Here is a 25,228-nt window from a genome sequence, read left to right on the forward strand (position 1 = left end):
TTTAATACCATTCATGTATACATTTATTAAGCCAAAGGAGTTTGATCATGTCACGGTACGTTACTAGAGCACGTGAGATCCCTTCTTTTTAACGTCACTAACAATGGTTATTTTAATTACTTTTTTTTTTGGCCTTTCAAGCTTAAAAAAAATTAACTCTTTCTGCACTCCCCATGAAAGGCTCTTTTATGTTTTTTTTTCTTTTCTTTTCTTACAGTACAAAACAAACATTTCTCAGACATGTAAACAACCATGACAGAAATGAAACTGCTTTAGTTAACTGAAGTTAACTTCATTGTTATGGACGTTCTGTTAGATTTATGCCATGTTAGATGTATTTCAGCTCTGTGACTCCTTCAGTGAAAGTTATTACTGTTATCATCACCTGCACCGCGTAGTGCCTACAGGTCAGGGTGAAGGCCCTTCTGTGCAAGGTGCTGTACAAATCCTTGGTGTAACTCTGAGGCCCTGGTAAGAACGGCACTCACTGATGTGACTATAACCCTCTCTGCTTCCCTCTGCTCAGCAGCGATCCTCACAAATTATGGCAGCTGGAGTGAATCTCTTCTCCAAATTAAGTCTGGAGTTGATGTTCAATTACTGTTGATGAGAAATGTTACTATGGGCCAATCCTGACACCTGTGGTCCTGTGCGTAAAGCTGCTCACACTCATGGGAATGCTCATATGAGTAAGAAACTCCTGTGGGAAAGGTCTGCAGGATTGAGTCCCTGGATCATTGAACTCCTTTGCAAGAAAGCACGCAAGAAAAGCAGACTGGTTCCTTTTCTCTAAGGTTTCATCAGTATAATTCTAAGAGAGAAAGGGACAGGGTCAGTTGCTCAGTTTCAGCATCTCGAGCATTTTGAGTTCTGATCCCCAAATTAAAGAAGTCTCTGCTCTGCCTTGGGCTACTGTGACCAAGCCTGGAAAAGTCTGTTGGATGTTCTTTGTCATCAGGAGGCAGTGGTTTGCCATTACAGCATGGAGGGCTCCTGTTTTATGGTGTGAAGGCTGCATCCTAGGCAGGAATTGTGAAGACTGTGTTCAGCCATCAGCAGAAATTATTCTGAAAAGACTTTAGAACAATTGCAGTTTCAATAATGATTTTAACTTGATATTTGAGGTGAGAAAAAAAAGGATTACATAAAACCAATAGCAAAGAATTAATGTCACTGCACAAACATAATGTATTCCTGCCTGGAAGCATCCCTTGCAAATTACTGCCCTTTAGGTTATGTCAGATGTTTAAACAAACCCTTTAGAGCTAAAATACAGTACTCTGAAATGAGGTTAGAAAAATTTTAAAATGACTAATGGGAAGTGTGTACAATACTCTCTTTAAAACAAGTTTCCCACCTGGGTAGCCTAGGAGCGCGAGGCCTCAATAGACATAGAGCCGATCTGAAATGGCAGCAGGCATGTGCGTCATGATCTGCATGCGCAGCCACCAGTAGTAATCCATGGGGTGGTAGCGGGTGTAGGGGGTCGTGGAGGTGAGCGCATGGGCGACGCTTTCGATGACCGGCGAGGTGTCTGTCGAGCCACTGTTGCAGTACGTCTCCATCTTGCTCACCTGCTCATCGAAGTACTTCCTGCCGTAGTCTTTGCGCACTATCTCAGGGAGCTCGTCCCACATTTTGTCGGCTATGGCTTTGATTCGCTCGGGGCTGTACAGGTTGGTGGCAGCTATGAAGTTGCCAGGCTCCACGATGCTGACCATCACTCCCTGGGGCTGCATTTCGTACCGCAGGCAGTCGGAGAAGGCTTCCACACCAAACTTGGTGATGCAGTACGGTGACCGGGCAGGACTGCCCATCCGACCCATCATGCTACTGATGTTCACCACGCGACCTAGGCAGAGGCCAGGCAAAGCACAGCTGAGCTGTGGTACCTGATCCAGAGCAGATACCTGACACGCACCACCCAGCAGATTCCTGAACATGCATCCACCCACCCACTGCGCATCCGTAGGGGGTCCCTGGCAGACCTGATCGTGGCTCTATCTGAGCATTGCTGTCCTATGGAACAGCCTTCAGGCAGGAGAACAAGCCCAGTGCTTGCACTCCCTGGCTCATTATACCTGAGGGAACAGGCACATGGTGACACACAAAGCTCAGTGCTACGGGAAACACAGAAGAGGCTGGACAGAGCCTGCACGGTGGGAAACAGGATCACTCAGCAGCAATCAGGGCTGAGCCCAGACAAGAGGAAGCAGCAACAAAGAAAGCCTCTGGCACCAGGGTGAGCTTGTTTATTTGCAAGTCAAAGGCACAAAATCCAGGAGCCCGATGGTGGCTTACAGTGTCTGCCCCTTAAAAGGGAACAGATTGCTCCTGCACCACAAACAGGTAGAGCAGTCTAAGACCAGTTCCCTCTTTTCTGTGTGATAGCTGGATCACGGTTCCAGGCACAGAGCTGGGGCCTTTCTCCTCTCCAGAAGCCAACTGTTTTGGCTGGGGAGAATGCTGGTAGGAGACTGTGGATGCTGCAGTGTAATCAGAGGTTGCAGTTCTCTGCACTTTTTCTATCAGTGCTCATTGCTGAATTGTGTTAGGAAAAGAAACTTTGACCACAGAAGTGGATACCCTTCCATGGTGAAAGAAATGCTGCCTGGACCACATACAGCCCAGGTCTGCAGCACAGGATGACATTGTTAACGTCTGTGGATGCCTCAAGAGTAAAAAATATTCTCATTTAGTCAGGCAGTTGGCCCCAGTGCAGGAATGCTTTTGCCCCTTTATGCCAAGACCCATTCAAGCTCCAGGTCTGCATTCCTTTGCTGTATAAACCCCATCTCTCATATGTTACAGGCTCCCAAAGTAACACGGTGCACAGCTAACTTCCCTGCAAGAAGCACGTCATAGTACAGTGCTGCTGCCCACCCTGCCAGCACTGGCACAGGTGGTTTTTGTACAGAGAGGAGGATTGCTCCTGGTGCTGGAATTTATGGTGAGCTGCAGCTTTTGAACAGGTAAAAGAAGGTATGACGGATTAGATCTTGCGTGGGATGTTGCAGGCGAAGGCAGCACAGATGGGAAAAATAACTGTTTTTCAGGACTGCTGCCTTGCTGTGTAACTCAGAGCGGTTAGGAAATCTGTCATTTGTGATGGACGCTGTGGACCACACTCTGTCTGTAAAGGTATGAAGGTGGCCAATGGTGCAGAGAGAAGTTTGGCCTCTAACACAGCAAGACCTGGGGCCCGATGAGGGACCGGCTCCAGGGAGTGCCAGTCAGGAGGAGATCACTCACCCTTTGACCTCCGGATGAGGGGGAGGAATGCCTTGGTGGTTCGCACAGTCCCCCACAGGTTCACTTCAGCTACCTCCATGTAGGTGTCCATGCTGGTGAACTCGACTTCCCCAAATGTGGAGATCCCGGCATTGTTAACCAGCCCCCAGAGCCCTAGAAGACAAAATCAAGCAGGAAGTTTTCCCTCTGTGAGACTAATGAGAGCAGCTAGGAAAAGGCCCTGCTAATAGATTATTGAACCACACAACAGAGCTTTTCATTATGACTTGTGATGGTGGAAGCCAGACAGAAGACAGTCCAAAGTGAACTTCAGTCTCCTGAGCAAATATAACCACAGTCAGGATCTGCCTGTACTGCCCAACACTGCAGCCACAAAGTAGAGTGAATAAGGCTTCCCAGGAAGTTCTGAGCCAGCAAACAGAGAACATCAGCCTTGTCTAAGCTGTTCTCCTTGCCATTCTCTTTCTATCAATCATGATTTTTTAAAAGAAGCAAAATATAGACTCCAAATGCAAATAAGAATAGAAAAGGCCTTGTAAGAAACAAAAGAGTAATTCTTTCAAAGTAAAATCCCATGTGTCACCATAATAACTAGAATGTCTGTAATGCTGGGAAGGGGGACGTGGGCATGGGTGGACATATGTGGGCACACATGCCACAGTCTCTCCTTTTTATTCTGCTGCAACCAAGATGGCAACCAATGAAGCTACCAACTCATTTGGCATTGAAAAGAAAGATTAAAAAGGAATTTGGAATAAAATGAACTCGCTTCATATAATATTCTAATTGCACAGGAGACAGACTGAGAAGGATCTGGGATGGCTTCTCTCTGCTGTTTAGAAAAACTCGCTGTTACCTGTTGACTGACTGTGCCCAGATCTGTGTTCTCAGAAGCAGCCCAGAAAAGGCAACTTCATCCTGGCCTATGCTTGAGAATACAGGGCTAGAAAACTTAATTTATATAGAAGGTCCATCTATAAAAATTAAATAGAAATAGGCTTATGCAAAATCCAAAATAAAACATTACTGGTTGCTCCACTTTTAAACAACCTTCATGCATTGAAGTGTGGATGTTGTTTAGGGGAAAAATGTAGTTCACCCAAGGGTGGAAAGGTTTCAGGAATGCATGAGCAACTGGGATTTTCACAGTACTGGAGCTACCCTCTGAAGTCTGAAATCTGTAATATATGGTAATATCTGCAATGGCATTTATGATACTTAGCTGGCTTCATGGGAAATCCTTTGGAAAACCTCTCCATTTCCTTTGCCTTTTGAAAGTTTGAGGGAGATGTTTCCATTGCTAATCCCCAATCTTTGGGCACTGGCCAGGTTTTAAAACATAAAGGGAGTCACAATAAACTTCAGTTCACAGGAATAAAACACTAAACCCAGGGCCTTGAACACCACCCTGATGTCTGCTAATGTCCCTATAGGAGCTAGTGGAGTAAAAAGCAATTGTCTTTGTAGATGCTGTCTTAAGTGGGAAGCTGCTTTCTGATAGGGCACAACATCTGAACGGGCCATTTGCTCTCACTGCTGCTCCTCGGAGCTTTGTGCCCTTCAATCATATGCTCAGCTTTTGAAATATGCCCTGAAAATGCTCTCAGAGCCCAGCTGAGGGAGCTGCTGCCACCTACATGACCTAAGAACCACTGCATGCACCTACCTTTCTCTGGGTCCTCCAGGCTGCTATTCACGTGCTCCACTGCTTGGTCCACTTCTTTGCTGTCACAGACGTTGAGCTGGACGGTTCTCATTCGATCACTGTTCATGTTGTCCAGATCCTTGGAGCCCCCATCTCCCTTATCCTAGAGAGAAAGAAAGCTCTGGTCTGAATCTGGCCAAAGAGCTTGCGTAGAATATCAAATGCATAGCAACCATCAAATCAAGCAAAAGAGAGTGCATAGGGCAGTCACAGAATGATCAGGACAGTCCTGCAGCTCTAAGAGGAAGGGGAACAGACAGGGCTACTCCTGCAGATCCCATTCCTTGAGCATCTCCATCTGACCATGAGCCTTGCCACCCAGGTCTAACTGCTGGTACAAACTGCTTCGATCACCAAGAAAGCAGCCAGAGCTGGATCTGCCCCAGCAAGGCAACTCCTGCCCAGTACAAACTCCTGAGATCAAGCTATGCCCCCCTGCTGCAGTGGTGGGAATGTGGTGCTGTCCTCACTTTGGCTTGCATATGGGGCACAGCAAATAGCTTGGTGGGGGTATGGTATAAAATACCTGGTGAGTGGCTGCACATGTACGTTACATGTGCTTCTCAGTCACGTTGCCAGCTCTGGGAGCAACAGTCCTAAACTGCCTACCCACTGCTCTCTCCCTTCAGCTGACCTACGCACACAGCTCCCACTGCCTGGAAACCTACCTACTACCTCCAACAGACTCCTACAGAGTCCGATCATCAAGTGCCTGGCCAGCTTGCCTGCTAGCAATTCCCCCCAGCACCTTTTCCAGCATCTTGCTCTCTTCTCTGCCTCCCCCATGAACTTTTTGTCACTCCCATTTCCCATCTCCACTCCTTTTGTCTCAGCTCAGAACAACAGATTCCCCCAGCATACACATACCGCTCACAGCCCAGCCAATTAACCACAGCCAGCCCCTGAGACACCCTTCACACAGGCCAGACACTGCTAGCAACGAGACTGCCATGCCCCTTCACAGCAGTGAAGCCTGGCTATGGTGCTTCCAGGATACAGATATGGGATATTAATCTGAGTTTGGGACTATCCCTGAATCCCTCCCATGGTTATAAGCTACGGGACTGTGTTGACCACTCCAGGGTAATTTTGTAGAGGATGGTGAGGTCTAGCTCTGAAAATAATCAGGTTTTAGGAACATCATTGTCTTTAAGAAACTCCCTCTGTCCCCTCAATATCATCCCTCACCAGAACTCTCTTACTCCCCATTAACAGGCTAGACATGGAGCGTGTCTCACAAGATCATCTGATGGCTGCTCAGCTCTTCTTTCCCCACTGCTCAACCCTCCAGGTAGCCCCGCTTGCAGTGTCAGCATCAGCAGGCAAGCATCCGAGTGCTCTCCACTCCTGATAGATGAGGCTTTTTTGGATAGATAGCTTTTTTTCCCTCTGACCTGGAACAGGCCAGTTCTTCATAGCAGGGTTGTTTCCTGACTGCTGAATGACATTAGATTGCTCCAAACACCTTGAGCCACAGGCGCTCCCTGTCAGAGACTGCCAGCAGTCAGTTGTCAATGAGTCCAAACCCAGGCTTGCCCCTGAGCAAGGGTTCCCTTCAGACACCGCACTTGAGATGATACCACACAAGGATGGCAATACATCCCCCTGTCTCTGTGCCACCTGTCTTCCAAAAAACTTCTCCCGGCTCCTCTTATTCCTGGGCTTATCCACTGTGCTCACAGACAGTTCACTAACTTAAGTACCTGATGTCTCCTCTGTCATCTTCTCCACCCTTCCTTATTCCACTACAGACTGTTAATGCCGGTTAGTGTTTGTCCTTAAGAGAAGGCATCTACTGCATCCTCTTCACACAGAAGCATGTTGCATACAAAATAGAGCAGTTAAGAGTCCCATGCACAGCTTAGTGGTGTTTCTTTTTATGGTGACTGAAAATAGAGTTTTGTGCTAAGTTTGCTGCTCACTCAAAAGCACTGTGGTGCTGAAGCTAGTGTGTATGGCAAAGCACTGAAAAGCATACAAGTGACACGTGTGGGAATGCCAAGAGGAAATCAGCAAATGCAAGCATGCAAGTCCCTTGGAAACAGCAGATACGGCTAAAGGGAAGAGGAAAAACAATAAAGCCAAGGTGCTTCTTTCCCCAATCCCAGGTCTGCGACGTGCTACAAAATCTCTGGGCCGCAGCAACACACCAGCCTCAGTGGCCTCGTAAGCTCTACTGGGACCTCCACAGCATCCTCTTCTTCCTCCCTTACAGGGTTGGCTCAGCAAGCCAACATCCCTCCTGCCCTCCCACCCACAGGCAGCTGGGTGCTTGGACAGGGACCCTTGGGGCTGGGATCCTGGCCAAGAATTGGACACTGGACATTAATGCAGACCACAGGGCCATTCCCTTGTCTCTTCAGAACGGGCAAATGGGTGATGTTTAAGTCAGGCACCCTGTGATTGTGTCATGCTCTCCTAGCACGAGATGTAGCCTGTCCCACAATCCCCGGGCCCATATGCAGCAGTGGAAGGACCTTCTCGTGCTACGCCAAGAGACCAGCACATCTCTGCTGTCAGCCCCAGGGTCCACTGTCCCCATGGCAAGAGGGCCCAGCTCTTGCATACTGAAAAAGCACACCACTGCCACTGCTGCCTCATCTTCCTCTTTCCATGGTCACCCCCTGCAGCCCATGGGCTTCAGCTTGTATCTTTATCAGTGTGTCCTTGAAGTGGTATGTAACAGCCTGTGGCTCTGAGCACTCTTGTTGAGCCCTACAGTAACTGGCCTGCATGCTGGCTTGCTCTGATAATCTCTGCCTTCTCATCCCCCTGCAAGCCCCAACAGGCCTGAGCACACAAAGCAAAGCAAACAGGGGTTCCACCACACTCCTGACAGCCGTGACAAACATCACATATGTCCACTGGTAACAGATACTGATGGAAAAATACCTTCTTCATCTTGTGTCAGCTGGCTCCTCCAGCTATTAATCAAAGAGGAAAAAATAAGACAGCTGCAGTGTGATCGTTCATTGGATCCAGTCTACCACTGTCTTTTGGCAATGAAGCATCACCTCTCACATGAATATATTTGCCAGTGAAAATGTTAGGAAGAAACTGTGTGTGAAATAGCACACTGTTAGCACAGATCCATCCTTGGGCTCCCCTCAGTCGTGACCCTAAACACATCTCTCAGGTTTCCTTCAGTACAAATCCAGTCAGGCGCTCAGGATCTGGCCACTCTAGAAAACCTTTCCTGATGAAGAGTCAGTACTGCACACACTTTTAATCTGCAATAAGGACATGACGTTCCTACGAACAGTGGATACCCTGATAATATGATGGCTCCCCAAGCTGAAGTATGTTTCTGATGTGCAGGTGTGCTGTGAAAAATAGTCCCGTGAAAATTAACACTGAAGTTTCACAGTCATTTCCTCTCTGTCAGGGTTAGGTCAAATATAGATAATAGATAATGCTTCTTATTTCTACCTCCACTTCTACCTACCATCTAAAAAACACACCAGGCTTTTTCTGCCCCTAAAATCAGCATCAGCAATAATTACAGTCTGATCAGAGTTCTGCTTATGGTTTTGCTAGTAAAACCTGTGGCACAATGAGAAATCAGCTCAGTCTCCTGGAGTTGTTTTAGTTCTATAGAGCAGTTCTACATGAAGTATATGGCCTGAAGTCACATGAGGCCAACCTGTCGACTAAGGAGCTTTGGCATTTTACAGTGTTCTTCTGATGACAATTGATGTTACCAGCCTTGCCATAGTCACATAGATTTTGGAACATGGGATGTGAGTCCAGCTAAAGAAGCAATATTTAATTACACAGTGATACAGCAGGAAATAAATATTGATCAAAGCCTAAAAGAGTTCTGGCATGCTGCTGCATGTCAGCTTATGCTAAAATTGTCAGAGGCCAAGATTTTCCACTAACATGCATTCTACTGAATGTGTGCTGAAGACACCAAAATGGAAGGGAGATTTCAGTGACAGTTAAAGACATGCTCACTGAAAATCGGGTATTTCTGGCAGAGGAAGTGAAACCCAGAAGTAACTTTGCAGCTCTGAAATTTCTGGCTCCAGTCAACATAGAGGCAAGCTATTATTCTTAACGGTGGTTTTTAAGTCTGCAATGTTCTTATATTCTCTAATTTTCATCTTCAGTTACAAAAGCTGAGGAGAAACATCTGCCAAATAAGTACTCATCTGCCCTCTCTCTTCTGGGCACCTCTTGAAAAGCAGCAGTTTATAAGTGTCTTGTTCTGCTGTGAAGCCTGTAGAGGGAGCCCAGGTTAACAAATAAAACCTTGACCCAAAGCTGAGACACCACAAGGGACAGTTATCGAAACACAAACTTCTGTTTTGAAAAAATGCAGCAGAAAGAAACTAGTAAGTTAAGCAAAACTTAATAATAATGCAAAAATTAACAGCAGAAAGAGTACTGATAACATTAAAAAAACTTGGCAAATTCTCTTTAAATAATACAACTATTGAAGATACATTTATAGAAATGAATGAGCTAAAGGATTAGGATCCAAATGACCGACCCACCCCAGGATATCCTGAGGAGTAAGTTTGTTTCTGTTGGGAAATGGCCATGTAGCTAAAAAAGTGCAGTGCTTCCTATGGAGAAAGAGGCTAAAGCTCTCACCTATTCTCCATGACCAGGTATCTCTGACTGCCATACAGAGCGCTCCTGGACAGTATATCAAGACTGCATCACTAAGCTATTTGTGGCCTGATTCTGCTCTCATTTGCACTAGTGGAACTCTGTCACCTTCACAGCAATTTCAGGAGACCCTCAATACACACTGAGGCATGGCTGTACTCATGAATATAGAAAAAAATGCTCATGCCACATGCCATAAAATCATCAGTGCCTTGGTGTATGTCACAATTAATCAAAATAAACCCTGTGTAAATATGTACAGTCTGAGAGCAGGGCCAAAGGTCCAGACTCAACTTGATCCCAAAATTTGGTTATGGATAAGACTATAAAACTAGATTTGGGGTTCCAGTCCACCAGATATGGAACTGACCACAATGCTGTGATCCAAATAAGAACTCCCTAGATATCATTCAGTCCTGGTTCTGGCCTAGACCAGGTTATGCTCTATGAAACTCAAGCACACGTGCCTTTCTCTTTGGGCTACCAACCACCCTCCCTCCCTCTCCTTGGCAGAAAGCTGTGCAGAGTGGAGAGGGAAGATTGGATTTGCTACAGTGTCTGTGCACGTGCCACAGGTGAAGAATACAGTTTTTGTTTTCCCTACCTTTTGCAGGCAGCCAGCGTAAACAATGAAGCCTTTGGCATGCAGGTGCTTGGCCAAGGCAAATCCAAACCCTGAGTCACAACCTGTTATAAGCACAGCTCTGCTGCCAATCTGCAAAACAAAACAGAACAAAATGCACTGGAATTGAGTACGTGGAATCAGCAATTTGTACTGCACAGAACAAAAACATGTCCTTGGCCAGGAGCAGTTCATTCCACGGACGTTGTCTAGACTTATTGCCAGCTACCGCCACCCAGTGCCTCCTGAAGACAAGAAACAAAGTGAGGAAGGATCACCATCCTCCCAACACAGAGAAGTTCGGCACCTCTGGCAACAGGCTCCCAAGGCAAAAAGACCAAGCAACCCACCATTCTCTGACAGTTCACATCCATCTTGAAATCCGAAAATATACCAGACAGTGTCCAAGAAATGTTTTCCCTTCAGTAGGAACTGTTCCTATATGTTCAAAGCAGGCAGGAGTCCAGTCTTCTGTGCCACACAGCCCATAGGGTGTGGGGAAGATGGCTTGACTGAGGAAAGGATATGGGTTAACCTTACTGACTGCTCACTCATCTTTCTCTCTCTAGCATGTAAACCCTCTAGTGCTGGGGTTTAAAAGCTAAGCAGAATCAAGTGGGTTTAATATTTGAAATCAAGACTAGTTGGTCATTGGTCTTTTTGTTTGTTTTTTTGGTCGTCTTATTTTTCCAACTTAGAATTTAAATAGGAGAAGTACACCTCCTTCCTTCTCCAAACCCCTTCTTCTAACCCAACAAGAGGCAGCAGTTAAGTGACAAGTTAAAAACTGCATGGTGTATCAGACATTCCAGCAGCAAGTGCCTATGCAGCAAGGTGCTGCTGTGGGTGGTATTAGGTAATAATTACTTGCAATTCATTCCAACTCATCCAACAAACTAGAAATTTGCTTTCCCCGGCATACACAGGGACTGATCAGGGTCACGCTGGAAGCCCAGCAGTAATGCAAGGGCCACATCTGAATTCCTCTGAGACTCTGTCCCAGGCTTCAGAGCAAGATGCGCACGCTCTAGCGCTGCTACAGTGCTGAGTTCTGTGCCACAAGACAGGCAAGAGGGCTAAACATCTCCCTTCCTTTTGTCTGGCACTGGTCCTGGTGAGCTGTGGAAGGAAAGGGCTGTTAAAGAGGAGGATCACTGTTCAGAACAAGAGGTGAGGACAAACTGATTTATTTACATCCCTTTACACAGCCATAGTCCAGAAATAGTGCTTTATTACGAATTTGTCATGCAAATTCCCTCTGCTCTAAGGTGGAAGATTTCATCTGCTGAGTGAGTTCCAAAAATAGAAAAACCCCACTAGTCTGATTGTTTATTTCCATCCTTAGCAGCATGTACTGTGCTACGTCAATGGAAGCTTTGCGCTAGGAAACAATGTGGAGTATGTTGGAGAGGTCCAGCACAGAGTCTTTCTGGCAAATTGGAAAGAACAATTTGGTCATCAGGCTTCAGGGATTTTAAAACCCCAGCTCAGCAGAACTAGTTCCTGGAAACCACAGTCACACTCACCTGATCGACTTCACTTGCATAAGAGCGGCTGCCACACGGGGACAAGAGAGGGAAGCAAAATCTTTGCACAGGCCTGTTAAAAAACCCAAACAACAGAATAATCAGGCATGGAATATCTTGTCTGTACCCTGGTGCTGCAGCATACATGTAAAAAGGAATGTAGAGTTGCCTATACACATGATGTAGGCTGTCATTTGAGAAGATGGTATCCAGTCTACTGTTCTCCTTAGTCTGAGCCTGTGTGTTTCCTACAGTATGAAACATTTGTTTCTCAAAAGACCTTGATGCTATTTCCAGCTGCAGAAGCTGCCTGGATATTACCAAGAATTCTAAAATAGCTCCTGGTCTGGAGGCACAGAGCGGCTTCCACCTGCAAAATGGGCAATCAGTGTTTTCATTTCCAACAGCAACAACACTCTCATTTAAGAGTTGCACAAAGCTGGGGTATAGGAAGTTATTCATTTGTCTGATGCAAGTATTCTGCTGTGGCATTGTCTCTTATACCCAGCCTAAGGTCAAATTTGCTTGGATGTCTCTCACACAACTCCACCCTTCTGTCATCTTAGATGATACTTCTTCCTCTGCAGTGACTACCCATCAGATACTCTTAGATCTTAGATGCCCTCTTTGCAACTGTTTAAACTAAGAGACACTATGTCTTTGAGCAATACCTGCCATGCAGATCTGAAGCTGCTCTGTACAGTATGTCTGACTCCCAGGAAGATAAACCATGTTCACAAAGACAGACCAGAGCAAAGCAACAATGCCTTCCAGGGTGTGAGTATGTATTTACAAAAGCTACACTACCAGTAGCATCACATTGTCTTAGGTCTTGACATCATTTATCAAAACTAGGCCTAGACAAGACACCAGAGTGACCCTAGCCTCTGTCCTTGCCAGCCACCTCTCTGGACTCTATCAGCTTTTTCATTTTTGCTTTGGGCACTGACATTGCCCTCCCAGAGCCTTCTGGCCTTCCCCTAGACTTGCTGTACTTCATCTACCCTCTGACCCCTCTAACAACATCTATCCTTCAGCAGAGTTTATCTTCCAGGCTGCTCTTCTGTCTTCTAAGTGAATTTGCATAATCATTCACAGTTAGCTCCTGCTCAGACATCACAGGTGCTCCCAGGGTGACCTATGCTACACTGAACAGCACTGTGTAGACACTCTGGCCTCTGAGCCGCATCCTGGGAAAACAAGGCTGGAAAAAGAGTCTGCTAGGCAGAAGCTTTGAACCAGATGCAAGGGGAACTGATTTATATTCAGGCCAAGGGTGTCCGCTCACACTCCTGCAAGAGTTTAGCTCTTTCTCTAACTTGAGTGTCACAAGCCCAATCGGCTCTTCAAACACCAACAGCCTATTTAATTGCTGCAAAGGTCAGTGCCCAGGCAAAGTCTGTGTTAACATCACTGACCTGCAATCCTGGCTTGGAATTTTCTCAACAATAAGCTGCTTGGTGTGTCTCAAAGTGATCAGAAATGTTTGTACCATTTCTTTTAGTTTCATGAACTTGATTTCTATTTTTCAGTGTCATGTCTGATTTGCTGCACTCCATTCACAATAACCTGTAGAGAACTACTTGCCATTCTGCCTACCTTGACCTGAAGGCAAGGGCATAAAATAGATGCCAGCTGCTGGTCAGCAGGAATGTCATCAGAGGAAACAGCTACGATGTGTATGCGATGTTAGCCCTCACACAGTACACTAATGTACCGTGAGCCATTTTTGTCATTCTGCATGACTGAATTCTAGAGACCACAACTGAGACTTCTAAAATGCACAGATGGTCCTTAAATTGAATCTGTGCTTGTAACCATGCATTCTCTTTTCTTCAGTTACACCAAAAAAGGCAGTCCTCAGCTTGAAGAGTCAAGTATATAAATGCTACCTCAATACATTAAGATACCAGTATAGTGACAACACTGCCTTTAGATGAACAGTTGGATTTCCATCTCAGGGTTAGCAGCTTGTGGGTACTTCAAAAAATACAACACATTTTTGCCCAGAGTACAAGACACACAAAGCACAAATACACAGTAAGCAAAACAAAGAAGAATTAAAAAATAAAAAAGAATATGCTGAAAATTCTTTTCTGAAGTTAATAAAGCATTTATTTGTATTTTTAAGGCCACAGCAGATTCCTGCCGGTGCAGCTTTGGTGTGTGAGGAGTAAATAGGAGATAAAAAGGCTGTTTGCACAGGAAATCTCTAACAGCTTGGCTATCTACAACTCCCTGTTAAGGGAGCCATCCTTGGCAGTGACAGTGCTGGACACCACTAGCAACAGCAGTAGAACCACAGTGGAGGTGGCAGGTCTTGCTTAGCCATGAGCCACCTGTAAACAGCTTATGTACAATTAGCAGTACACAGACCATTGCTCTAAAGCAAAGCCAGTGAAAGCACTCAACTTGGTCTGAATTGGAACTCGTAGGGTTCCCATCATATATCAGTATAAAGGGTTTTTTTTCAGAGCTAGGAATTAGAATTAGATAGGCAATTTTCTGTTCATGTTCAGAAAAACAGCTTTGTTACTCAGCCCACCTCCATTTCTCACTAAAACCCTCCCTTTCAACTTTCTCTCTCATTTAATGTGATTCATTGCCTCTTTAATGAAGTCATAGAAATATATGACAGTTCCTTGCACTACAGCAAGGCCTACTTGCTGATATTCAGGAATAAATCCCTGCTTGACATTGAATTAATACTCTACTCAACCCCCTTTTGTCTGCAGATGATTGTTCAAGTGTAAAAAAACCTCATGTTGCCAACCCCTCCTTGTATACAGAGTCCATCTCCTCTGTGCTCAGCTCAATGACTGAGCACTGGCACAGGCTGCCCAGGCAGGTTGTGGAGTCTCCATCCATGGAGATATTCAAAAGACGTCTGGACACAGTCCTGGGCAACCAGGTTTAGGAGGCCCTGCTTGAGCAGGGGGGTTGGACCAGATGACCTCCAGAGGTCCTGTCCAACCTCAACCATCCTGTGATTCTGTAAATAAACTGTCCTGCTGAAATCAAATGAGCCCTCACTTTGTGCTTTACTCAAGATCTCACTCTTCTTCTCCACCAAGTCACTTACCTGAAGCCATTCCCTGGGTCCTTGAAATTCAGGGCTTTCACAGAGAAGTTCAGGAGAGGCCGGGACAGCTTGGTAGCCAACATGCTTTCAATTAACACACTCTACTAACAGCAAGACTGTTTTCCCTTGGGTCTGCAATACAAGATAGCACCTCTGTTTTAGTTACTCAGTTATTTTGTATGTCATGCTGACTCCATGTGTTTCAACAAGAAAATAAAGTCCAAAGGAACTCATCTTCCCCCCTTGCAGTCCCTCACACTGAGATAAACAGCTCAACCTTCAACCACCTCAAGATGCTTTTAAACAAGGAAAAAGATTATAAGTAAGCTGACAAGCAGAGAGGCAATTAAAGAAAATGTCAATTTCTCCTTCTTTAATGCATCTTTAACTGCATTCTCTGAAACAGCTAAAAATTAAGGTACTTACATGGAATATATTATTTCAAGTGAGCTACATGATATAATTTTAAACTAAAATATAACTTCAAGTCACAGGTGATGTTATGTTATATGTTCCCAAAGCAATCCTTGGGCTTTACAGCTAGTACAGCCGTGCGGTTAAAAATAATTTCTTTGTAATTAAGTAGCTAGTGATGCTGGACTACGCATAGGGAACCACCATTAACCTCACCAGGGGGTCAAAACAGCTCAAGAACAAGAGTTAAGTACAGAAAGTTAATTTCAATGATATTCACCTTAAATAAAACCGATCCAGTGCACAAAAAACATCTCTCCAGCTCAATGCATGGCCTCCTTTATTAAAGCAGGAAAAGGGTTTCTAATTGTTAGGGCTTATTTGCCTCTCTGCCGAAGGCCGGGCTGCTGCTGCGGCAGCTTCAGGGCCTGCTAGGAAACAGGCCTTGACTAAAAACCAGTGAAATTACCACAAAAAGAGCAGTGGTGAGGCGCCAGGCTTGGAAGGGAGAGGTCTAGGCTCGGGAGGACTCGCTGGCTCCAGTAATCCTCAGAAATTCTGGGGATTTGATCAAATTCGAGAGCTCGGTTGCTGCCCACGCATTTTTTTGGCGAGGAATTTCATAAGGAGGTGGCGAGGGGACGGGCCTTCCCCGGGCAGGCCCCGCCGGCCCTGCCCCACGCAGGGGCGCGGCTCCCGCGGCCGGGAACGGGCTCACGGCGCTCGCCAAGGGCGCGCGACAGCGTGGCCGCCCCGCGCCCGTGGGAGCGGAGCGGCACGGAGAGGGGCGCGGCCTCCCACGCGTGAGCGGCGTGGGGCGGGCTGCGGGTGGAGGCCGCGCAGCGGGGGGATGCCAGCGTCCCCCGCTTCCCACCGCGGCCTGCCCCGCCCGGATCGCCCCCTCCCCGTGGGCGAGCAAGGTCACCAGGCGGCGTGGCAGCCGGGGGTCCGGCGGGGCCGGCCTTGCCATTGCCGCCGCGGCCCCTCCCTCCCCGCCGGCCGGCCGGCCCGCCCGCCCCCCTCCCGCGGAGGTCCCGCGGCGGCGAAAGCGGACCACCTGCACGTTACCTGAAGCCGGCTGGCCTGCCGGGCGCTGCTGCCGTTTGAATGAGGCTGGGCCGGTGCCCCGGCTGCCGGGGCGCGGCGGGGGGCGGGTCGGGGGAAGGGCCGGGGCGGGCGCGGGCGGCGGCGGCGATAGGCTGCGGCCATGCGGGGCGCCGCGATGTTGTTCCTGGCGCTGGGCGCTGCGTTGCTGCTGGTGGGCGGCGGGCGGCGCCTGGCCCGCCACCTCCTCCTCCTCCTGCTGCCGTGGCGGGCCCACCGCGCCCTGCCCGTGAGTACCGCGGCGAGGGTCCCGGGGGCTTCGGCCCCTTCTGGGGCTCGCCAGAGGGAGGCCTCGGGGGCTCCCCTGGGGCCCAAAATGGCGCCGCGCCTTCAGGCCCGCCTGTGCCGCCGGCTGTAGTTTAACCGGGCCGGCTGAGGCGTCGCGCCTGTGGCAGTTCTGAGCGGCCGAGACGGCGCTGCCTGAGCGGGCAGCGGGGCTGGTGGAGGCTTAACGAGGACACGGTGAGCGGAGATGAAATGCCGAGCTGCGAAGAGCCTCGGGCTGGCTGCTGGCCCCTCTCGGGGCTCGGCCGCGGTGCCCTGCTGCGAAACCCCATGTTGAGGCACAAGGCTCGGGGTGTGTGGGTTTTGTACCAGTACTCTCAGTTTGGGAGTGAGTGTATGGCAGGAAAAAAAGCCCTGTGAGAGAAACAGAATTGCATAACCAGACTGCTTTCATCTGTTTTTAAAAAATAACACAAAGTGGGGTTCTTTCACTGGATTGGAGTTAGCTTGGCTCTTGCTTACACACCAGCCAGCCTTTCTGCAGGCACCAGGAAGAACTGGCAAGTGAACGTGATTTTGCTCCAGGGCCTCCAGCTCAATCCTGCCTCTCTGAAATGGCCAAATAACAGCTTTGGCCTGTTTGCAGCCTCCTGCTTTGCCCTTCTTCCATCCACTCTGCTCCTCTTGACATTCCCTATCCCTGTCCCACCTCAGAAAATACCTTCCCTATGATGAATAACTAAAGTTCATTTTCCTGGGCTTGAAAACTTCAACTTCCTGACTCTGGAAATAAGGAACAAGGAAAGTTTACTGTTTCACTGCTCTCATCTTCAAATTAATCTGTTTGATAGCAAGCAGATGGTCAGGGGAGGGTGTCAAAGGGAATAGGATCCAGAAAACAAGTGACACAGTGGAAGAGGATAAAGTCTAGGCAAGCATGATGGGTTCCCACGTTGTCCAAGAGACTGAGACTGACAAAGTAGCTTTGCTTTCCTTAGCTTCTCTTGCAATAAATGCATATAATTTTGATAGATCACCTACATGAGTAAAATAAGTTCTACTATTTAACAAAGCAATCGTATCCCAGTAGGAGAAGCTGGTAAGGTGTGTGCACCTGAGCTGGCTGCAGGTTAACATTGGGCTGCTTCACTGGGGCTGTTTGAACTGAGTGGAACATGTATTACAGTGCCGTGGATCACACAGCGAGGATACAGACTGTTTCCCTGCCCAGATGCCACAGCAGCACCTCTAGTACAAGAAGTTACTTGGTCTCAGGTGCCCTGGCAGCACTGTATGTGAGTGCCGTTGCCTGTGCAGTATTTCCTGAGAGCACTGCGTGACCGATAGTGAGGCACCTGAAGTTCCTCAAAACACTGATCAAGGTCACTGTGGTGCCTGCTAGGGAGGTGACAGCTAGTTCTTTCTGCCTGTCTCAGTGCTATGTCAAACTGTACGCTGCAGACTGACCTTATCAAACTCCAGGAACGAGGCCATTAGGCCTTACCTTGGGACTTGCAAATGATAAGGATGATTGGGCTTTTCCATGTTTGGAGGTTTTTTTGGGAGAGGATCTTTTTTGGCTGGGAATGGGATAGCTCCCTGCTCTCATCCCTGTGAGCTTTCTGTCCACTAGGCATGGCACAAAGACTTGAGGTAGCTACAGATGTGAAATCTGGTACATCCCTTGGGTTTTCTTCACACACTTGTTAGCACTGTTGGGGCCTCAGTTTGTTATGAACCATGTTGCTGTAGTCACGTTTTATTACCAGCAATTAGGGTAATAGCAAATAATTAACAAATAATCACAGAAACCTTCTCATGCTGTAAGTTGTTCCTCACTTTTCTCCCCATAGTAGACAGCTGAGATGATTTTTAAACCTCCTCCTTTTTGTGTACATTTTGGTGGTTTGGTGTTTGTTTGTTTGTTTGTTTGTTTTTAAACTTGAGAAAGCAAACCAGCTGCTGAGAGCTAAAACCTGATGCACACAGGAACACAGACCAGTCATTTGCTTTTATTTCCTGCAGCTGAGCTCTGTCCTTATTAGACAGGCTGATGAGGGAGATAATGATGGCTGAGGATTGGGTGTGGTCTCTGTTTGCCTGTCCTGGGCTCTGGATGTGAGCACAACTTTTTATCTCTTCCTCCTCAGTTGCTCCCCTTTTGGGAAACCCTCTGTTGCCAGGATTCAGAGGCAAAGGGTCCAGGGAAGTGAGGCAGAGAAAAAAGTCAAATCCTTTCTTCTTCGAGGGCCAGGTTGCTGAGTTAATGTGAGAGTTAACCTTGGCAAATTCTGTGATCTGGTTTGTACTTGATCCTCATCTCTCTTGGAGTTGTGTCACTGTAAATTAGATTAAGACTGAGCTCAGTATAGTTAATTCTCACTTACTGTGTGTCCTTTAGCTGTAGCTACCTTCAGAGCTTTAGTAGAGCTAGCCTGTAGTTGGGTGCTCTTTGCCTGAGTGTAGGAATCAGTGTTAACGTGGGTGTTTGTATGATAAATGCAGGATAGACTTTTGATCTGTTCTCATTTCAACTTCAGATCATGATTCCCCTTTGAAAGCAATAGCTTCAACATGAAATATAGGACAGGGTGTAGCTCACTGCTTATTGCTCTCTGTACGTCTTGAGTTTGTGCAGTAATACTCTGATCGCTATCGCCCTGCAATTATTCCTTATTGCCACTTCGCTACCACGCATGTCAGCAAAACAAGAGATTAGAGAGCACCGGCATTTGCCCCCGTTCTGTCTGAAAAAGTGGCTGGACAAGCTGGTGCAATTCATACGTTAGTAGTATAAAATACGAATGTGTGTATTCCAGCTGTTGTTAATACAGTAATAGGGAATATTAGTTGCAGATATCTCCACAGAGATGGAAGTGACCTCATTTCCTTATTGCCTTCTCTAGATCTTTATTACTGTATCACGTTATTGCCTCACAGATATGGTTTCAGTTTGGAGAAGCACACAGTGTTGCAGCTGGGTGCCTGCAAGTTCAGCTGAGCTTTGCGAATTCGTGGCTTCACAGCTGTGGTGAGGAGAGCAGGGGAGAGATGGCTTTCAAGCAAAGAAAGAGGGTGAAGGTGCAGTGTTTTGGTACAGGATTCTCTTTGGGATTTGGGATTCTGTTTTCAGATCTATCACAAGCCTATTTTGTCATACCAGATTGAGTATGAAATCTCTCTCAATTTATCTGTCAGTCAAAAGATAATAGTAATAATGTAGGAGAGAACCGTAGGATTTGATAAATTGTTCCTGTTAAGACCGCAGTGTTTCAGAAGGAAACCCTAACCTGTAGTTACATTTCTGCATGCTAAAATACAGCATGGAAAGTACCGCATAGAGTGGGAGTAGGTGAAGAACAGACAATAGAGTCACTCTGCAGTTAGAAGACCTGCTGTGCAGTTTAAGCAGGTGACATACCATCATTGAGATGTTTTCTATGCTGCTCTTACAATGCCCATGAGCTGGTAGATCACTAACTTCTTTTGAAACGGTTCTGTTCTGTTTTGGCTACTGATACTTGAACGAAAGGGCTACTGTTCTAGCTCAGGCATCAAGGCAACACAAATTGTTACAGACTGGCAATTGAATAAATTTAGGATTTCACAGTAGTTGCGAGCTGGTTGCATTTCTGCACAGGAATCTTGTCATCTCATTTATGCAGGTTGACCCAGCAGAAGCTCCACTGAAACTGTTGGGTTTAGATTGCAGTCAGGTTAGTGTGCAGACAGGTATGTGCCCACTGTGGTTTGCAGCTGGAATTGTACATCCTAAATGCTGTCTGGCCCTGGCTGCAAGCTGCTCCTGGGCTATGTCGCTCGGTGCTGGTGATGCCTGCAGCATTGCAATATCTGATGCTATTATATTACTGTCTTTCTCCACACAGGCTGAAGGGAAGGCGGTGCTAATCACAGGCTGTGACAAAGGTTTTGGACATGCCTTGGCAAAACTGCTTCATACAAAGGGATTTACTGTTTTTGCTGGATGCTTGCTCGCGGTGAGTAGTAATACTGATCAAAAGTCTTCTCTGATTGGAGAAAAAATGCTTCTCAAGTGACAGCGTCTTTATCTGCAGCCTCTGTTTACCCTAGTTCAAGACCTGGGGGAAGTGCAGTGGGCAGGGATCATTACATCTTCCATTGCTTAATCTGCCTGTTGCATCTTGTCATTCCTGTAATTTTGAGCTCTTTAGGGCAGGGACTGTCTATCAGCTGCCCATGTGTAGCTTGCACAGAAGGGCACTGTTCACTGCTGGAAGCCTCTCAGCTATACTGCAATATACTCAATAAATCTGATAGTCCAAGACTGTTATGGCACTACGGCTTTCTGTCTTCCCTGCACCTCTGTTGTTGTCTTTCATTCTGTCACTTTGCTTTGGGGACGCTCTCCTCAAATTCATCTCCAAGCTGCATCTCCTGCCTTGTTCAGGTTCTGTTTCCAAGTGTCTTCTAACTGTGCTTCTACAGCTTCTGGAGAAGCTATTCAGTTTCTGGATAGCGGAATGAACAAATTTCCTTACCTTTCTGATATCTGTAGGTCTCACTGTTTGTCACCTGTGTTTGACAGATGGCATCACTTGTAAGAGATTAGTTTAGGCACACTGAATTAGAAGAGGTTGCAGACCCATCATCCCAGTCTCTGCTCGTGCAGGTACCAGTGTTGTGTAATTCTCTTTATAAACTGGGCCAGCTCCACTTCCATCTCAGCTGGGCTTTAACCCTTACTATGCTTTTTTGCTGTTTTGATAGTTAATACTCATGTAATTTCTGATCTGAATTGTTCAAAATAAGTTCATACCCACTTGTTTCTCCTTTTGGAGATGGCCATTTCAGCACAGGTGATCAGGGAATGATGACCACAGATTCTCGAGTAGTGTGGAGGGTGAGAACAAACAAAAAAGGTGGCCCTCATTGCCTGTGTGACCTCAGCGGAGGTTATGTTCTTCCACCACACCAGAAGGGAAAGTTATTATCAGCTGACATATTGTGTAACTTGAAAGCAAGAGAGTCCTGTTGGAAAATTGCCACTATTTGGAAATTTCCATGTGAAGGCTCTATAAATCCTTCAGTAATCATGTCATATGCTGCTTTGGGATGCCTGTCTCTGTGGTGATAGCAAGTCAGGCACTCGCTTTGCTGAGCAGCTGGTGTAGGGAACAGAAAGGAGAGGGGAGATAGGGTGGTCTGACAGGGCTGTTCAGAAGGCAGCACACTAGTGCAGAGCAGAGAGGGGTAGGCACCATTTGAAGCCCCATAAAGAAAAGAAGTGCTCCCAAAGTAAGCTCTGCTTGCTTGTTTTATTGATTTTTTTTTTTTTTAAAAAGTTACTTCTTGATCACAGATTATTACCTGTCCCAGAATGGTCAGGCAGCTCTCAGCATCCCCTCTGATCTGGCCTGGCAACTCTTTACTAAGAGCCAAAACTTTTGTGGGTCAGTACTTATATTCTGCATGGAAATGAAAAATGCATCAACAATCGTAGTTGATCTGCAGGTGAATTTCAGGAGATTGACTGAGCACTTGACCCTGAAGGAGTAGAGAGTGGGAGAATGTGATTTTTCTTGTTCTGTGTGTTAATAAATTTTCAGGAGATCTGGACTCAGTGCCATAGGATTTTGGTTGTGGGTAGGTTTTTTCCCGTGGATTGTTAGTGTTGTTTTATCTGCTGTTAGGTGCATGTGAAGGTCAGGGTCTGGTGGTAACACGGTTATCTGGGTAGTTGTTGCAAAAGTAATACAGCCAAATGTTTTCTGTGGTTTTTGGGACAGCCAGCATCCTCATGGAACAGCCTTGTGTTGGTTGAGGGAGATAATAGCCTAGGAATTTAAAATTTGATAAGCAGGAGCTTACTGAAAATTTAATGGTAGAATGGACTTGGGATAAAAATTGTTATAAACCTAGAGCTGACTGCTCTGAGAAAAGGAAGCCTTTAGTGACTGCAGAAAAGGATGATGGATCCAAAAGAAGCAGGAAACATCAGTGAAGGCAGGGAGCTGTTAGGTGAGATCACTTGCGAAGAACAGGGTATGAGCATATGGGTGATTATTGCTGATAAGTGAAGGAGTGAGCATGCAGAGTGGCTAAGGATGCAGCTGCCCCACAGTAACTAGCAGTGTGTGTGTAACTGCTCGCGACAAATGCAAGGAAACTTACCCTGTCATGAGAGAAGAGTGAGCTGCAGGGTCACAGCAGGTATGGGGGCAGTTGTAGAGCAGATGCCAGGCCATTAGTTCACACGTAGTTACTCCATCATCACTTACTTGAATGCTTTTATAATGAGATTTAAAGGATGCCTTTAAAGGCTGTGGTTAAAGGATGCCTGTGGTACTAGCCACCACAGGAAGCTCTTGCATTAAATACAAGATGGTACGCTGTCAAGTGCATCAGGAGCTTTTTAATGATCAGACAGTCAAAAATAAAGCTACAGGAATAACAAGAACAGTGCAAGCAGGCTGGGATAGAACTGGAGAGGATCAAGTGCAAAAGGGATTTCATTTAGCAAGGATGAGTAAGTCCACAGGGAAAGCTTCTGTTAATATATTAGGATTAAAATGCAAAAACACACAGAAATTGATTGCAAAATAACCTGAAAAGTAGAAAGTACAGAAAAACTTGAAATAATCATTGTCTTTCTTACTTTGATCTTGCTGAAGAAAAGGATATATTGTTTTCAGATGCCTACTGCCAGCAGTTTTAATGAGGACTGCAGGCAAGAAAAGGGAATGAACAGGTAATGTTTACATAAATGGATGTGTTCAAGTTCACCAGGCCTGAAGAAATGTACTGAAGAGCATTTAAAGGATGAGCCATTGTGATTTCTGCCCCATGGGTGATATTTCCAGGAGCACCTGGAGGCCAGGGGATTTTCAGAAGGCTGGAAGAGGGCGGGTACCGTACTTCCCTTCCCAAAGGAGACAGACCTCTGGAATTGCCAATTAGTCAGCTCACCTTTGGTGAGCTAGATGAAGTTGCAACACACTGAATTCTCAATTTTACAAATATCTAGTGTGATACATGCTGTCTGTGTAAGTTCACCGGTTACAGACTGTGTCATGTCAGTCTAATCTCATTCTGGCTAAGCAGCAGGTTAAAGGGGAAGGAGTAAATGTATCCTGAATAAGGGGTTTGATGCAGTCCATCATGATAGTCTCATGAGCAAACTTACGCTCTGAGCCTGTGACTGCTGTTCAGTCCCAGGAAAATTTTCTTGGAAATGCCCCCTGGAATAGAGAGTTCATTTGGAAGGAAAAGTGCATGATGCCAACCAGGGAGGGTTGCAGGCCCATTGGGGAATAGGGTTCAAAGTGATCCTGATAGATCAAATGGAGTCTGAAATCAGTTAGGTGGAATCCAGTAATGACAAATATGAGGTGTTCTGCCCAGCAAAGGCAGGAAGGGAGCGGGTGGATAGGGAGCAGTAGGGTGGGGGGAACTGGTGCAGACAGAACAAGCTGACCGGATCCTTGAGTGTTCAGCATTGTGTTTGTGGCTACCTGATTCCCACTGACATCTCACCGCAGGTGCCCAAGTGCTTGCCAGGACCTAATCCTGAATCCCCTGAGCTTCCCTGAGAAAAGGCCATGGCTCGGTCCATTACAGGAGGGCTCTCTGCTAACAAGCCCCTGTGTGATCTGCCTGTCCCTCAGCACTGGCTGCATCAGGATCCTCCCAGCCAGAGGAGGGGAAGGGGGAGGCAGCTGAAAGCTGGAGCAAGGCTCCTCTGCGGGGTGGAGAGGGCTTGTGTGGCTGTTGGGCTCCTCGCCCAGGAGCAGCCCATGCTAGGCGGAGGGTGGGGTGGACAGCTGGAGCTGCACAGGGCTGTGAGGGCAGGATAACCAAGGGACCTGAGATAGCTGGGAGGAAACAGCAAAGTCCCACTGAAGGCTTCAGAGGAGGAGACAGGTTTTGCAGGAGCAGTTGGGCCATTGCTCCCGGGACCCCGCTCGACTCGTGCTGCTGGGTGGCTCCTGCTGGTGAGCCCCAAGGCCATGAGGACAATCCCAGGGAGGACAGCCTGGCTGCTCCCATGGGAACTGCTCCAGGTATTTTCCTAGCCAGAAAATCTACCGTTTAAAAAACAAGATAGAAGTACCATGTGGGTATCTGAACAGGGAATGTGCTTACAGCCCCTGATGACCACAGATCATAAGATGATGTTCACTTCTTTCCATAAAAATACATAGCTGCTTCATTTGTGAAGAGATTTTCTGGACATTTCTGGAGTTAAGCAATTTGTTTTAGAGTTAAATAATGGCTGAGGTGGTGTCCGTAACTATGAAAAGCTGTTCCAATGGATATTGCATGTTGAAGTCAGTCTTCCAAAATCAATGTGTTTTGTCAGCAGTGAATAAATTGTAGCTGGGAAGGTAACTTTGCAGGTTGAGTTGCATTGGTGATAAGGGAAAGTTCTTTTCAATATGAATAATACAAACAATTTATACTGGATTTTTAAGTTGCTGGCCTTTGACTTCATTTCTCAAAAAATAGTGGAAATATTTCTTGTTTAGTTTGTAAGGATTATGATAGATTAAAAAACATGTAGGGAAGGGTGTTTTCAGTGCTCTGAAATGACAACTGGTACTTGAGTACAGATATAGTTAAGGTTTTGTTTCTCTATAGGTACATAAATCTCTCTCTTGACAAGTTGAATTATCTCAATTTTATTCAGTGTTAAGTAGCTG

At 46.6% G+C, this 25,228-nt stretch overlaps 2 protein-coding genes across 7 annotated transcripts in view; one reads left to right on the forward strand and one right to left on the reverse strand.

Annotated features, from left to right (window-relative positions):
* BDH1 (3-hydroxybutyrate dehydrogenase 1) lies at positions 1-16,450 on the reverse strand. Of its 2 annotated transcripts, none has more exons than XM_054834743.1 (7): positions 16,287-16,450; positions 14,805-14,936; positions 11,723-11,795; positions 10,179-10,289; positions 4,919-5,060; positions 3,253-3,405; positions 1-1,852 (listed from the first exon to the last, which is right to left on the reverse strand). In XM_054834743.1, exons 2-7 carry the CDS (start codon positions 14,885-14,887, stop codon positions 1,383-1,385), a joined length of 1,032 nt encoding a protein of 343 aa, XP_054690718.1. In that variant the 5' UTR covers positions 14,888-14,936; positions 16,287-16,450; the 3' UTR covers positions 1-1,382. The 2 variants fall into 2 exon arrangements, with proteins under 2 accessions (XP_054690718.1, XP_054690719.1); XM_054834744.1 differs by lacking the exon at positions 16,287-16,450 and adding an exon at positions 15,499-15,992.
* The window catches only part of LOC129209789 (D-beta-hydroxybutyrate dehydrogenase, mitochondrial-like), a 25,754-nt gene continuing 16,948 nt past the window's right edge, over positions 16,423-25,228 (forward strand). For 4 of the 5 annotated variants that reach the window (XR_008578208.1, XR_008578209.1, XM_054834745.1 and 1 more), the window contains exons 1-2: positions 16,423-16,551; positions 20,435-20,545. Coding sequence is in view for 3 of the 5 variants with exons in the window: in XM_054834745.1 (XP_054690720.1) it covers positions 16,426-16,551; positions 20,435-20,545 (237 nt within the window). In the remaining 2 variants the exon portion in view is untranslated. Of the gene's footprint in view, positions 16,552-20,434; positions 20,546-24,467; positions 24,590-25,228 lie in introns of those variants that run through there. The other variant, XM_054834747.1, reaches the window with a different exon arrangement.

Source organism: Grus americana, chromosome 9, assembly GCF_028858705.1.
Source record: "Grus americana isolate bGruAme1 chromosome 9, bGruAme1.mat, whole genome shotgun sequence".
In the NCBI taxonomy this organism is placed as follows: domain Eukaryota; kingdom Metazoa; phylum Chordata; class Aves; order Gruiformes; family Gruidae; genus Grus; species Grus americana.

What these genes read in the sequence shown, in the direction of transcription:
- BDH1 (XM_054834743.1), bottom strand. Translation starts at nt 14,887, where the DNA reads ATGTTGGCTACCAAGCTGTCCCGGCCTCTCCTGAACTTCTCTGTGAAA. An exon ending in GACCCAGGGAATGGCTTCAG is followed by an intron (nt 11,796 to 14,804) that starts GTAAGTGACTTG and finishes GTTTTTTAACAG; the next exon opens with GCCTGTGCAAAGATTTTGCT. An exon ending in CCTGGAGGACCCAGAGAAAG is followed by an intron (nt 3,406 to 4,918) that starts GTAGGTGCATGC and finishes TTTGTCTTCTAG; the next exon opens with GGCTCTGGGGGCTGGTTAAC.